At 40.4% G+C, this 14,126-nt stretch overlaps 1 protein-coding gene across 1 annotated transcript in view; it reads left to right on the top strand.

Annotated features, from left to right (window-relative positions):
- Positions 1-437: 437 nt before the first annotated feature.
- The window catches only part of RNF144B (ring finger protein 144B), a 36,162-nt gene continuing 22,473 nt past the window's right edge, over positions 438-14,126 (top strand). Inside the window, exons 1-2 of the mRNA XM_015619720.2 lie at positions 438-605; positions 13,533-13,637. Coding sequence (XP_015475206.1) covers positions 441-605; positions 13,533-13,637 — 270 coding nt within the window. The 5' untranslated portion in view covers positions 438-440. The remainder of the gene's footprint in view (positions 606-13,532; positions 13,638-14,126) is intronic.

Below are 14,126 nucleotides of genomic sequence, written 5' to 3'. Positions count from 1 at the left end.
ATATACACATATATATGTGAATAAACATATATATGTGTGTATATATATGTATATACACACACATATATATATATGTACATATACATACTTACATACATACCTACATATATATATAGCTCCCCCTCTCTGAGTTTTGTGTTTGTTTGGGTTTTTTATTTTGATGTTAAGCAGCCTGACTGAGATACTTTGTACCAGCAAGGTGAATGTTCACAGAGAACCCAGCCAGTTCAGGTCTTTTGAGGAGGTGCGCTCTCTTTGTAAATCTTGAATGGCCTGAAGTAGAGACTGGCCCCGAGATGTTGAGTAGTACATTTGTGTGTGCAGGTACTTTTATGGATCTGAGATGTAAATTCTCAGAGCAATGGAAGCGAGTGCATGGCTTACACGATGTTTCAGCTGCCAATTTCTCTTTTCAGGCTGAGTGCACCATTGATGACTGAATGGGCTCTTCTGAGAAGGCTTGTCCTCACACCATGACTGCTGACGAGTCAGAAGCTGGAGAGTTAGCTCTGGAGCCTCTCCTCACTTGCAAGCTATGTCTCTGTGAATATTCCCTGGATAAGATGACCACTCTTCAGGAATGCAGCTGCATCTTTTGTACAGCGGTATGATCTGTCAGTGCCTTTACATTACAGAAGCAGGGTAATGGGAGATGGACAGACGTGTGAGATGGGATTGCTTGTCTTGTACAAGAAGCATGTGCTACCCATGCTGACACAGGATGCTTTTCTAAAGAGCATTTGGTGTTAGCCTGTCTTGCCTCATTTAAAAGATTTCTTTTGTCATTTTGCTTTTGATAATTTGTAACTAACATATTTTCCTATCACATGTGCTAGTAAAACACAGTAATAAAAAGGAAGAAGATGCAGTTTAAGAGTGTTGGAGAACATACACAGTCTGCATGCAATCAATCTCAGTATTTACTTTTTCCTGAAGCATACTTGAAACATCATAGGATAGCTGTGAGCTTTTGTTTCCCTGCTATCCTTTTCTGAGTTCTCAGAGACCTTTAAAGTCTTTTATGTAACTTTTAAGGGCAATCAGAAAACCTAAACAAAAATGGCCTGTTGAACCTTTGCCTCTGTGCTGCAGAGATGTTGCCCAGGTCATGCATTGCCTATAGTAGTCAGTAAGGACTTTTTGGTCTGCAAATTCAGATCAAATAAAGCTGGTGGAAATGATAGAGGGAGAGGTTGAATGAGCTGATAAAAGCCCTACAGACAGTGGTACTCTTCTGGTCTCTTTGTCAGCATGGGAAAAATGGACCTAGTTTCTCTGGTGAAAGTGACTTTGATGTACCTCACTAATGGTAACTAAAGTACCTGACCTGAAAATGGGTCAGAAGGAGGATGTTGGTGTGGTGTTTTTCTGTTGTTTCTTTTTAGTTTGTTTGCTTGTTTTGATTTTTTTTTTTTTTTTGAGAGGGGGGGTTAACTCTAGAATAAAGGTATTTGGTTTTATTTTTTAAAAACAAATTGTGGATAAGCATCAAGAAAGTATGTTTAAGTGTTAAAACCCCTGATTATTTGAATTCATGAAGAAATTTGGTATGTCTGAATTAGTGAAGCCAGCTAGGGCGAGAATATCTTTATTTATACTGAATTCAGGGTTGTTTAAACAGGATGAGAATCTAGTTTCAAGAAACTGGGATAAGATTGATAAATACGCACTTCAACCTGAATTTAATGAAGTTTGTTTTCCATACCAACTTGCACAAAGCATTTCTGTATTTTAGGTTGCAATTAAAGTTTTGAGACCACGTACCTAAAAGGTAGAAGACAATGCTTTAAATATGAAAAAAGAAAAGTGCAGAGGTTGATACTTTTACAGTGGTCCCACTCCTATGCAAGAACTCAGTGTCTGATTTAGTATCATTAATGGTACATGAACCTCAGTGTTAGCTGGGTAGAGTAACCCTTAGGGAAGAGTGGGCTGCTGAGGACTGTGCCAGGCAGAGCTGGACTCTGCACTGCAACGGGATGCTGGCCAAAGGGAGAGCTCAGGGATGGCTGGGGATGTTGCTGTGCTCACATGTCCCCTGTTGGTGCCACAGCTGTCACCACATCCATATACTCCTTCCCTGGCCAGCACCAGGAAGAGCAATCCGTTGTGAGCTTGGTGCTCCTGTGCTGCGGCAGTGACATGCAGGGTGCAGTCACAGTTATTTGGCATCTGCACAAACTTCGCTGACTTTGAACCAAGAGCCAGCCACGAGTGAGCCCGAATGCAGCTGGGAGAAGCCTTTAGACACGCTCTATTTATTTCAGTGGGCATAATATGTCTCAATTGAGTTTATGTTCCAAGTCCAGCCTTTGTCTGACTGTTGTCTGTGTCCTGACGTCCTCCCGATGGATGTGTTCGGGCTGATGCATGCCCAGGCATGTAGATCTTGCACCCTGTAACAAAGAGGGCTCTGGAAACTTTTAACCTGGCTACATGGCTTTCTGTCTTGAAGCCAGAGCAGTTTCTGGGAGGCCATATGAGTTGCACTTTTGGGCAGCCTCCAAAAAGCAGTGTCAGGAGCAGCTTGACACGGAGTGTCAGGACTTGCATGGGGGATTGCTTGGGGCACAGCCTGCAGCAGCTTTACTGGTGTGCCATGCCCTAAATTTCCTCTCACCCATGCCAGGGTGAGATACCTTCACCCTACACTTAAGTAAGATTTTTAGGGTAAGAATATCCGCTGTGATCTATGGGGTTGAGCACCAGTCAGTTTTGCAGTATTTCAGTTAGCAATGTTCTCAGCTTGTATAGCTTATTCTTTTGTCACTAAGGGTGATTTTATAGAACCAGGAGTAGTATTAAATGTGAAATAGAAAAGAGCTTGACATGGACATAATAGGTTCTACTCCAATAAGCTGAAACCATTGCTTTTGTTATTTTTTTGTTCTGTTACATGCAAGGTTTTGGGTTTTTTTTTTTCCTTCCTAACTGTAATGGTGAAGCTGCAATGATGATTATTTTTCACAGCATTTGTGGCTGTGGAATATAATTGGAAATTGTTACTATTTAGATATCTGTGGGGGTGAGGTTATATTTCCTTTCCATTTGCAGCCTGTAAAATCAAGGCATTCAAACTATTTAGAATTGTGTACGGCTTTTTTTTTCAGCTTAGAAACTCTTGCAATGAACAAAATACCCCATAAAAGCTGTGTTCTAGCCAAAGTAAGTAAACTGTGCTTTAGAATGTGTATGTTTGCATTTTGGTGGAATGTTGCTAGTAGGGTAGGAGTTTTTCAAATAACTGTAAACATTTTTACTCTCTCTGTTCTCAGCAGAAAAAGCAGATGCCTTGCAGAGCATACTTACCATCATACTTGGTAGCTCAATCAGGTCTGAAGAGGCATCAGTCTTGTATTTTTCAGCATGTATTGCACTTGGCATAAGATTCCACTGCAGTGTGAGATAAAGCACACATTTGCACATGCCAAGAATTTGGAAATGGCTCTAGTGTACCTAATGACTTGGTTTAATTGTGTTTGGGTTTATATTAGTTTTGAATGAAAGACTGATCTCTGAAGAATATTGGGAAGGGATGTGAGATATATTTTATCTGTAGAAGTTTTAGAGGACTAAACTTTACATTATTCAGTTAATTTCCTGTATCTATAAAACCTTTGCCCAGTGCCATACTGTGGTGCACGCTTTTATGTATGTATATTCAGCAATATACGTACTGCTTAAGCTGCATGATTTTATGGTCCCCTTGTCACCTTTACTTATCCCTTTCCCAAAAAGAGAGGGGATGTAATCTGTTCCTGGTACTGTTCATCTTGTTCCTTGTCTTCCCACTCATCCTTGTATATTTGGGGGGATGTCCTACTTATCAGCAGTCCCTTAGATTTACCTTTTGTTGCAATTTTTTCTTCCTTGGATGTGCAACTCCTCAGGTTTTTGCCCCCATGGTGGTCACGGTGCTCACATATGTATGTGAAATAATTATACACTGTGTCTGTCGACACCATTATAGTGTTTAAAAAATACAGTATTTTAGTGCACTTTAGTGCATCTGGGTCCAAAGCAAACTAATATTAATTGCTTCTTGATTCATCCACTTATAGAATAATACTTTGAATATTATTACTTATTTGTAATAAAGTTTTGTAAATGTTCGCTCTTTTTCTTCGTTGCCCAGAGAGCTCTCGCAGTGCTTCATTCAGGAAAGACTCAGGAGTCCTCTGGTGGGGCAGTGCCAGGAATGGACAGGCCACTCTCCCCACTTTGCCTTTGCATAACACACTGGGTGTTGCCCAGGCTCTGGTGCTCATTAGACTGTCTGGAAAGTGTGCATCTAGGAGACTCCAACATGACTGAAACTGGGAAAGCAGCAGGAAGAGACAGTGAGTGGTGTGATCATGTACATCTCACATACCCGTGGCTAGGATTGACCTGGTGTCTGGCGCTGCATACCTTTGGAAGTGCTAGGGAGGGGTGCAGGACTAACAGTAATGCTGGAAATACCAAGAGCCCTACAAAAGGCTTGGTGTGTGTCTGTAGCCTGTAAGCAGTCATGGAGGTGAGGTTTTAGCAGGTGGGATAAGATTGCCCTGGTGGCAGTGGTGACAGGGAGGAACTAGTGCAGTGCTGCTGCAGAAACATGGTCTTAGGGGTCAGTAGAAAACCCAGTGTTGGCTTCTCCCTGCGCACCAGTTTTCTCCCTGCGCACTGGTTTTGTCTTTCCTCTTTTCTTCCCCTCCACTTAAGCATTTCATGGCCCCAAAGAGAGCCAGGTGAGCAATAAATGGGATTGCTGCTATTAATGTCAGGCAGCAGTTTATGTCCACCTATCTTGTGTGTTATTTACTGGCACAGGATTTGAGATGTCAAAGACAATGTGTAACAAACTGAAAACAGAGGATGCTTTCAGGTATGTTATTCTTGTAAACTTGTTGGCACAGGTTTATGCAGAACTAGCATGATTCACCGTTTTTTTTTTTTTTTTCCTGAGCAAATTCTTTGTTGAGTCTTGTACATCTGAGAAGTGTGTGAGGCAACTGGGTTACAAAATGTGCAAAACAAACACCATGATGATCTACCTGTTTGTTATTTTGGTGCACACAATGCAGTCCAAATGGGATTAAACTTCATGCAGCCTTAAAAGGAGAAGTCAGCATGCAAGCCCAGTTAGCTTCTGTGTTGTCTTTTGCTTCTACAAGTAGGAGGTGTTCCAAAGGCAATTGGAGAACAAGATTTTCTGCTGTAGCTATGTGTGACAACAAGGCTAGGGCTAAACATGGGCTCAAAAGGCTCCTTTGCTGCTGTGAACAGCATGGTGCTGTGGGAAACCACCTGCCTGGGCTTTGGGGGCTTCAGCCTTGGAAAGAGGCTGCTGCCAGCTGCTTTTACTAGAGGAGAAGAAGAAACTCTTACAGAAATAGGAGTTTCTCTGTTGGTACTTCATCTATAGGACACTCTAAGGCACCTCTGCTTTCCTTTATCTTTCCAGGGATGGCTGTTCATTGTCCTGCCTCCTTTGGGTGGCTGAACAGTGACATTTCGCCCTCAGCACTGTGAAGTTTCAGATTATTTGTGGAGGGGAGCACTGGAAAACTGGAAAAACGAATGTGGGAGGGGTCTTCACAAAAAACATGAGCAGAAAAGACTGAGAGCGGAGGAGACTGAGTAGATCAAGTACAAGGAGGAGGCAGATGGCAAAAAGAATGGGATACCTGCTAAGTGAAACAACTGTGTATCAATAATCCACTGAAATAATACTTAGTAAAACTTATGAGGGAATATTCGGATTTGCCATCATCTAGCCAACACTGGGTTTTAGTATAATTTCTGTTTCTTTGTGCTAATTTTCAAGAAGGGGTTTGTTCTCCCCTTTTTCTCCCCGTTCTGTGAGATACCTTCTCACAACTGCACCAGAACACTCACTACCTTCTCCTCCTCCTAAATATACCCTGTGCTGCAATGCCCCACTTACTTTATGTAAAGCTCACCTCAGATTGTTTTCCATTTGAAAGTGTTGACATTTGGGATTCTTTTTTTTTCCCAGCTCGGCATTTGAAATGTCTCAGAAAAATTTTTTTTTCAAGTTTTAAAAACGAGAATTGCTACACCTGCTAATCTTGGCATGTGATTCACTTTAGATGGATACTACTTCAGGATAGGGACTGCATGTTTCTAAAGTCAGTAGAGGTGGCAGCCTCTGGATGGTGGCCAAGGAAAGACGGGAGGAAGAGGGAATTAATGTTTTAATGACAGCATTCCATCAATGCAGTTGGTGTTATCTTCGTTTAACCAATGAAGAAATCGATGTGGAGTAAGTTGCTAGTGCTTCAATGTGCCACAGTAACTGAGCCAGACTGTGACATAAGCCTCATGCTCATGTCTGTTTTGTAGCTGTTGGTAAGGCCAGGTTTGGCCTGACATGGATTTTTTGCAAGCAAAATTATATTTGCAGCTGGTTACATTTTGTGAAGGGTGAGTTTCCCTGGTCCTGTTCTGTTTGGTGGTACCACTTCATGGCAACAATTACCAGGAACCTTTCCCACTTTTTTATGAAATGCTGCCAGGATGTGTTGGGCCATGAGTAAATTTCACAGAAACAGTTTCAGACTGTGTTTCTGAGCAGAATTTAGCGTCACTGGTAGATACATTGAGACAAAGCTGGTGACAGTATATTTCTCAGGAACATTTGAAGGATCCCATAAAAAAAAAGGCTTGTGGACCAAGAGGAGGCAATTATGTTCTTGTGCACTGTCATGTTTGCTTAGTGTTCTCACTTGGTTGTGACAACATTAAATTCTTGTTAGTGATTTTATTCCTTTCCTCATACTAAGCCATGAACTGACTGTATGTTCTTTGAAGCTACAGGGGCATTTCCCCACTTTTTTCCAAGCATCTTTCTTGATAAGGCTCTTATGTGGCCTGATCTTCTATCCATTTGGTCTTCTATCCATTAATTTATCACTGTATCTGGTCCTTAGCAGTTAAAATAGAGATTGGACAAAATGCAGATTTCATTGGAATTTTGTTTCTCACTTTAAACCGTGCCTGTCATAAATTTATCTGTAACAAATTAAGATACGACTATTTTCATCATGTAGTTTCTAAAAACTTTAATTGGAAAAGGCTCACTTTTTTTTTTTCCAAGTGAAGTGCAAATGCCTCCAAGCTAATTGCCAATACACTTGTTTCATCTAGTTTTAAGACCTTTGGAGAGATACTTGAGGAGTTTGAGTACCACACATTGAAAGTGGCTGATCCATTTTGGTGATTGAACATGTGGAAGTGCAGATGTCACAGCAATGATGAACTTATTATTAAACATTATATATATCTGCCATAAGCACTATGAGTACTGTCTAGGTACATTTATCTTAGCACACATTTGATTAGATACTGGGTAGATCAGGTGGTTAAATTTAGAGTTCTGATGTGAACTGTCTTACCAAAATTAGTAATACTAGATTGTGTACGCACTGAAGAACAGGTAACATTTCTATAGTATAAGAAATAAATGAACGTTATGTCTTACTGAGTAAAAAAAGTACATAACCATGGCCACCCTGAACTAAAATAAAAACTGAATGCCTACCTGTTCATCTGTTCTGAATCATGAGACACTCTGGAATGTCAGCTGAAAAGTATTGTCTCCATATACAGTATTTCTGCAACCTGCCCCCAAAACTGGAATTTGTAAAAAAGCCTAGGCTAAACAAAACCCGAACCCCAAACAAACACAGTTTTAAGGACAAATCTGGAAGAGAGATTTAACATTGTAAATCATTCCTGTGGATTTTAATAGGGAGACCTATGTTTTTCTTATTATTTTTGAAATGGAAATTGTCTTCAAGTTACATGTTAGGAGGAAAGACCTTCTTGTTTGGCAAGATGCCTTCAATGATTTTGTGCATTTTCACATTTAATGTAGTTCCTGTAGTACTGTCTGGGAAATACTGTAGTTCTGTTCTTTACCTTTCCATAATTGAATTAAAGACAAATACCCTTACTTATCCTGTACCAACCACTACACAGTGTCTGGCAGCAGTATCGGTGGCATTTGACAGGAAAATAAGCCAGTGTTTTCTTTCTTCTTCCTAGCCCTCCCTCCATCTTTCTTAATAAAGGTTTAATTTTCTTAAATTTATTGATTTTTAGAAAAATTCTTTATAAAAGTTCAGTTTTGTCGTATGACACGAGGGGTTTCATTTCTGCTTTTGTATCCAAACTCGTGCGGCTGCATTTTGGGAGCTGAAGAGCTGCAAGCAGGTTGGAGAGGAGCAAGGCAATGGAACATGTCTGGGTACTTGAAAATCAGTATGTAGGAATGATTGGGATCCATCTTTTGTCTTTGATACATAAATTATCTGAAAGTGGATTTGAATAGAAACTTCAGATTTCACAGTGAAAGGGATATAGTGCCTTTGTCACATCATTACCTAGCAACATAACACTGAAGTTACACTTTGTACTCATTTTTATGTTAAAATGCAGAACTGTTATGATCCCTTTGCAGAGTAAATACATAACCAAACAAACATCTTTTTCTTGGTCAGTATATTAAAAATACCCACTTTGGAGAAAAAAAGAAATTGAACTTAGAGCAGCATGCAGAATTGTTAAAATGAAAAATTCATTAATAGCCTGAACAGAATTTTCTTTCTCAGGCTTGAAGCTGACCATAGAAACACTTCTGTTTATTACTGAAGAAGGGATATTTTATATTACTAGTTTGTGCATTTTTTTAATAGGCTTTTCAGAGTATTTTTAAAGATTATTCCATCATGTTTCAATGTACTCTTTCAACAAACCCTTAGCTCCAGCAGGGAAATATGTATTTGGGGCATTTGTAAGAATTTGGCTAAATCATAATCTTTCCCAGCAGTCCTGCAAGATTTAAAAAAAAACCAAAAACCAAAAAAACCCAAGCATATATGTTGCAGGATAATTTGATCCAGGTACTTTATAGGCCTTTACTTACTAGATACTCATGAGTAGCATTTTGTGAGATAGATAACTGGGTATTGATCTTGTTTTATTAAACAGAGGAAGGTGATGGCCTGAATGACAAAACCAGCGTAAGAGGAAAAAAATCTTTCCCCAAAACACTTAGACAGCAAATTAGTGGAAAAAAATGTCATTATACATTATGAATCTCAGCCAGAGAAAAAAATAATTGCAGTCCTCTTTTTGACCAAAGTTGTCAGTTGTCCAGCAGGAGAAACACATGATTTGCAAAGCTAGATCAGCAACAAAGCATTCTGTTAAGTGTGCTGAGTTTTACTAGTGGAATTACATTATCACATTTGAATTGATCTCTCTTGCTTGAATGTCTCGGGATTTTATTATGTTTCCCAGAACACAGATATGTACATGATCTTGTTCCTCAGTGGGGAAAATCTGAGTAAATTGAGTGTAACTGGTTAGAGCACACTTGCATGGGAATTAAAAGTACTTGTATTGGTGTCTGCTTTTTATTTGTGGGGTGAACATAATGGAATCAAACCTCCAGTGCGTGATTTGTAGTCAGCAGGATTCTAACCTTCAGAAGGTTAGCAAGTTAGTTAGTTAACTTCAAGGTTCAGCAAGACCTTGGTAGATTTTTAGTTTGTTGTTTCAACCATTCTGCCTTGCTTACATGACACATTCACGGAAACTTTGCTGGCTCTGGCCATGGAAAGTAAGAGGATGGCATTAATGTCACTGTAAGCCACAGATCCTGTGTTGAGGCTACTCCAGCCACTGATGGATCTCTGTGCTCAAAAGTCACCACATTGCAGGAGATTGGTGGGAGAGTGTAGCCCAGGGTGTTCCGATCTCATAATTTCTTGGATGTCAAGATTAAGACCCTTTCAGGCAACGCTTTGTATCACAGAAGGCAGAGCATCTTGATTTTTCCTTAACTTTGAGGAGCAATTAAGTAGCATATGTAGTGTATGCAGTATTCCTGAGATACTACTGATTTTTGTAGACAAAATGCACAAAAAATCTTGCTATTTTATGTCTGTAATAATGTATTCTCTAAAGTGTGGGAGGACACACTGCTGAGAAGGTCAGTCGTGATTCATTATTCAAACATGGAAACATCTTTTCATCACGTTTTTGGCTTGCATCTTTTCAGATACTCTTAGTTGCCACTTCTCAAGTAAGCAGCTAAATTAGTAGCTGAGCTGTAAATAGTGGTAAAACCCCTCTGAAAACAGTTTTGCTGCAAAGTTAGGGCATATTTTAAAATTTTAGTGATTTTCCAATGTTTCTTTGGTGCTAAGAGGAAACAGGAAATTCACATCTTCATTCATGTATGTACTTCAGTAAAAAGCTTAATCCTTCAGTGATAAATACTAAATGCTTCCAAGTTTCCCAGCAACTTTAAGCCCTTCTTGTATTGCACCCAAAGCACCTTCTCTAAGCACAGAAAGTCAAAACAAAAGATTGCATATCTATAGAAATGATTTAACAGAGAGATTTTCTGGGAAGTACTTGAAGATCCAAGCACTGCACAGCCCAATTACAAAATCTTTTCAAGCTGAAAAACACAGCAACCTCTAAAAGAACCACAGAAGGCTTGGTTGCCCACCTCTGCTCACCTACAGCCAAGCAGAGGGTTAGAAGAGAAGAAGAATCCAGATCCATTAGCAATCCTCAGAAACCTCTGTTCTTCTGGCTTGGTACTTAGATGCTGCGTATGGAAACAGATTGCAAAATCTATACTGTGGATCGAAGCTCCTTAAGAGCTTCATGCCATCCTTGTACGGAAGCGTAATTGTCAGTGCTCCGAGCTCCTGTCCTGAGAGTCTAAATTAAGATCAAGCCTCTGGGCTGCTGCTGGGCCTGCAGTAGCTTCTCAGGCTTCGTCCTCCCTCTGTACCCACCTGACCTGAGCTGCCCCCAGAATACAAATCCACTGTACCATGCTGTCAAAACAAATTACTAAATATCAGGCGGCGCCACAGAGGAGACAGAACCCAGGATATTAGCAAAAGTAAAAGGTTGCTCTCTCATGCTTGCTGAGGAATTTAAGGCTACCTAAATGCTTTGGTGGGAGGGAAGCATTTGCCCTTCACCAAATGCTGTTCTGAGACTTGATCCAGAAAGTAATCAGGTCTCCCATGAGGAGATGGAGTGAGATGTAAGGAGGTTCTGCCCACGTATCTAAGAAGTGCCCTCAACACACTGCAGCATGTGCAGGCCTTGGGGAAGGGACTCTGAGGGCAGAATTTTCTGTTTACATTCTTTGTGGAGGAGGCTGGGTACAGGTGCAAACCAGGGAGGAAATCTGTGCAGGGAGTGAGCGCTTGCTGCCCCGTTTCTCCTGTGATACATGTGGGCAATGCTCAGTGCATAGTGAATATGGGGCTGCAGGACAAGGTCACCCACAGCCTCCATCTGCATCAGTAATGGCCCTGGGAGCTACCCTGGGCTCTGGGCATGCTTGGGCTTTCCCTATGTCACCTGCTACCACTGCCCAGAACATGGAGGCAGATGTGGGCAGCTCCAGTGTCACCAGAGTCCGCTCCCAGGCACCACTGTGGCTCCGTATCTGCTTCTGTTTACTGCTCACTGCTCTGTGAGGGGGTTGCTGTGCTGGGGGTGATTTGATCCGGTGGGTAAACCGGCTTTGTAAAAGCACTGTACCTGGATGCTTTTGGGAGAAGTGGGTGAGAAGATGGGTCAGGACACTGAGACTGCTGTTGGAATAATAAAAGAATAACTCCTGGTTAAATCTGGGTTGATAATCCCTAGGGAGCTAATACTGCCTTCACTGATGGACATGATTTCTTCTTTGCTTTTCACCTGTGAGTATCTCCCTCGCCTCCCACATACTACTTGCACCATCAGTTCCTTACAGCCTGCTCTGCTGCTTTCTTGTAGGGGTGCATGCTGGATCTGAATACATTAGTGCTTAATGAGATACATGTTTAAAGCTTACCAGTTAGGTTATATCCCAACGTTCTTCTAAGAGAATACACTTCAAATATTTACAAATCAAAAGTAAGTTAATTTAAAATGCCACTAAGTTAAGATGATTCTACTTGCTTGGGCTAATATCTCTGTATAGCTCATCAGAATTAAGCAAAATGAGGATGTGGACATTTCAGTAGGGAGACAGAATAATAAAGAAATATCATTTCCATTTGTAAAGGTCCTAATTATCCTGACAGTTAAGAGGGAATCAGTTTTCCAATAAAAAAATACAAATCAGGAAATTTCTTTAATCAGAGCACGATATACAAGGCCTTCTCAGAATAGCCCAGACTAACACAGATTTGGATATTACATGCCTATAAATAAATAAAACAAAGTTTTTTGAAGAGTCTTAAGGCCTCCATAGTTGGAAGGAGTGTGATTTCCCCATCACTCACTTATTAGCTTTTGAACTCTGTGCCTCTTCCAAAAGTTTGCAGAGAGACAGATGTCTTGAAGCCATATGTCACTTTGACATTTCTTAAAAATTGATGGGGCAATAATGGAAGAAGTCAGCAGTACTGGGGTGGAGGTTTGTTGTGTGGGCATGAAAATAAAACTGTAGGAAAAAAAATTACATTAGTCCTACTTTTCATAACATATGTTTATTTTCATTTACAGTAAACTATGCAAGCTGATACCAAAATCTGTCAGAACTCCAGGCTTTTTTGTTTTGTTAATGGTGACTTGCAATTTATTGTATGCTTTGCCATTATGTTGAAGAGACTTTGCTGTTTTGTTTTATTTAGAAGTGACCTTACTTATCTATGCAATTTGGAGGAACAATTCTAGCAGTGTTCTTTGGCATGAGTTTTGCACTGTGATTTTACTGAAAACTCTATAATATGTGTTATAAAGAGAAGTTGAATATATTTGAAACTGGCATGCCAGATAAAGGGTGGGGAGAATAGAGGGCTTTATGAGCTTGAAGGGGAATCCTGCTGTTCTTGTAATGGAACAATTTGGAAAAACTCATGAAGTGGACTCTATGCTGGAAATAGACTTTGAATAGAGTAAAGGCAGATGATAAATTGTGATAAATTATGGAAATTATTCGATCTAAGGAGGAGGTTGAGGGAGAGGAAAAACTGGTAGCTCCACATCTTCTAGGGCAGATTATAACCTCCCAACCAGGTGCTAAACCCCTTTCCCCTTTTGTGCAGCTGAGAACAGTAGTGTCTTTCTTGTAGATGAGTTCTTCTACAATGGAGACTTCTGGCTGAGAGTCTCAATTAAGAACACAGGATGAAAAAGAAAGGCGCAAAGCCTGTTTAATTAGGATAAAAGACACCCACCCCTGCCAAATCCTCCAATCCCAGTTTAGCAGAGCAGAGGGGTTGTTACAGCTGAAAGGTCTGACTTGCTGACTTAGGTAAACGCAGTGCTCGGCAGATGAAGTCATGCATAATTAATTGTTCTTTGTTTCATTCTTTCCAATGTAATGACTTGTAGCATTCATGCTTATAATAATTGATGTTTGCTGTGTGCTGCAGCTTCAGGACAGCCAATTAAGGTGGTGAAGGTGGGAAATGCACAGCATCTCTGACATCTGGTTGTTACCAACATGTGGGATATAACTTTTTTTTTTATTTTTTCTTTTCTTTACTTGTTTCTAGTGTCTAAAACAGTACATGGAGCTGGCAATTCAAGAAGGTTGTGGTTCCCCTATCACATGTCCAGACATGGTATGCTTGAACCATGGGACCCTACAAGAAGCAGAGGTATCTATACTTATCATGCTTATTTCTTTCTCTCTCTCTCTCTCTCTCTCTCTCTTTTTTTTTTTTAACATATATCCCCTGAATTTCTTTATCAGTATAATAATAAAGATAATCATACACTTTTTCCTCCCTTTAATTACCTTTATTGAACTTTTGGCAAGAGGTTTGACTGACAAGAGGAGATAGAAACAAACAGATGTTTTTAAAGAGTTTTGCTCCTTTTCCCCTCCCTCTGTGCCTTGGGGGAGAAGTTCCCTTGGCATCTGGGCAGCCTCTGAATTACCCATGCAGGTGACTTAACCAGAATGCCCTGTATCCCAGAACTGCTGAGCCTCCATTAGACTGTCAGTTCGGTCAGATTTGATTCGTCTGCCAACGCTGAAATTCTTGTATCTTTCTTAACAGCAAGAACTCAGACTGATGGTGTGCAAGGTCAGAATTTCCCTGTGTATGTTGATCTTGGGCTGCAACAACCATTTTGCAGTCCAA

This window comes from Parus major, chromosome 2 (genome assembly GCF_001522545.3).
Source record: "Parus major isolate Abel chromosome 2, Parus_major1.1, whole genome shotgun sequence".
Classification (NCBI taxonomy): domain Eukaryota; kingdom Metazoa; phylum Chordata; class Aves; order Passeriformes; family Paridae; genus Parus; species Parus major.
The sequence above is the reverse complement of the archived record's forward strand: the minus strand, read 5'-3'. Positions and strand labels throughout refer to the sequence as shown.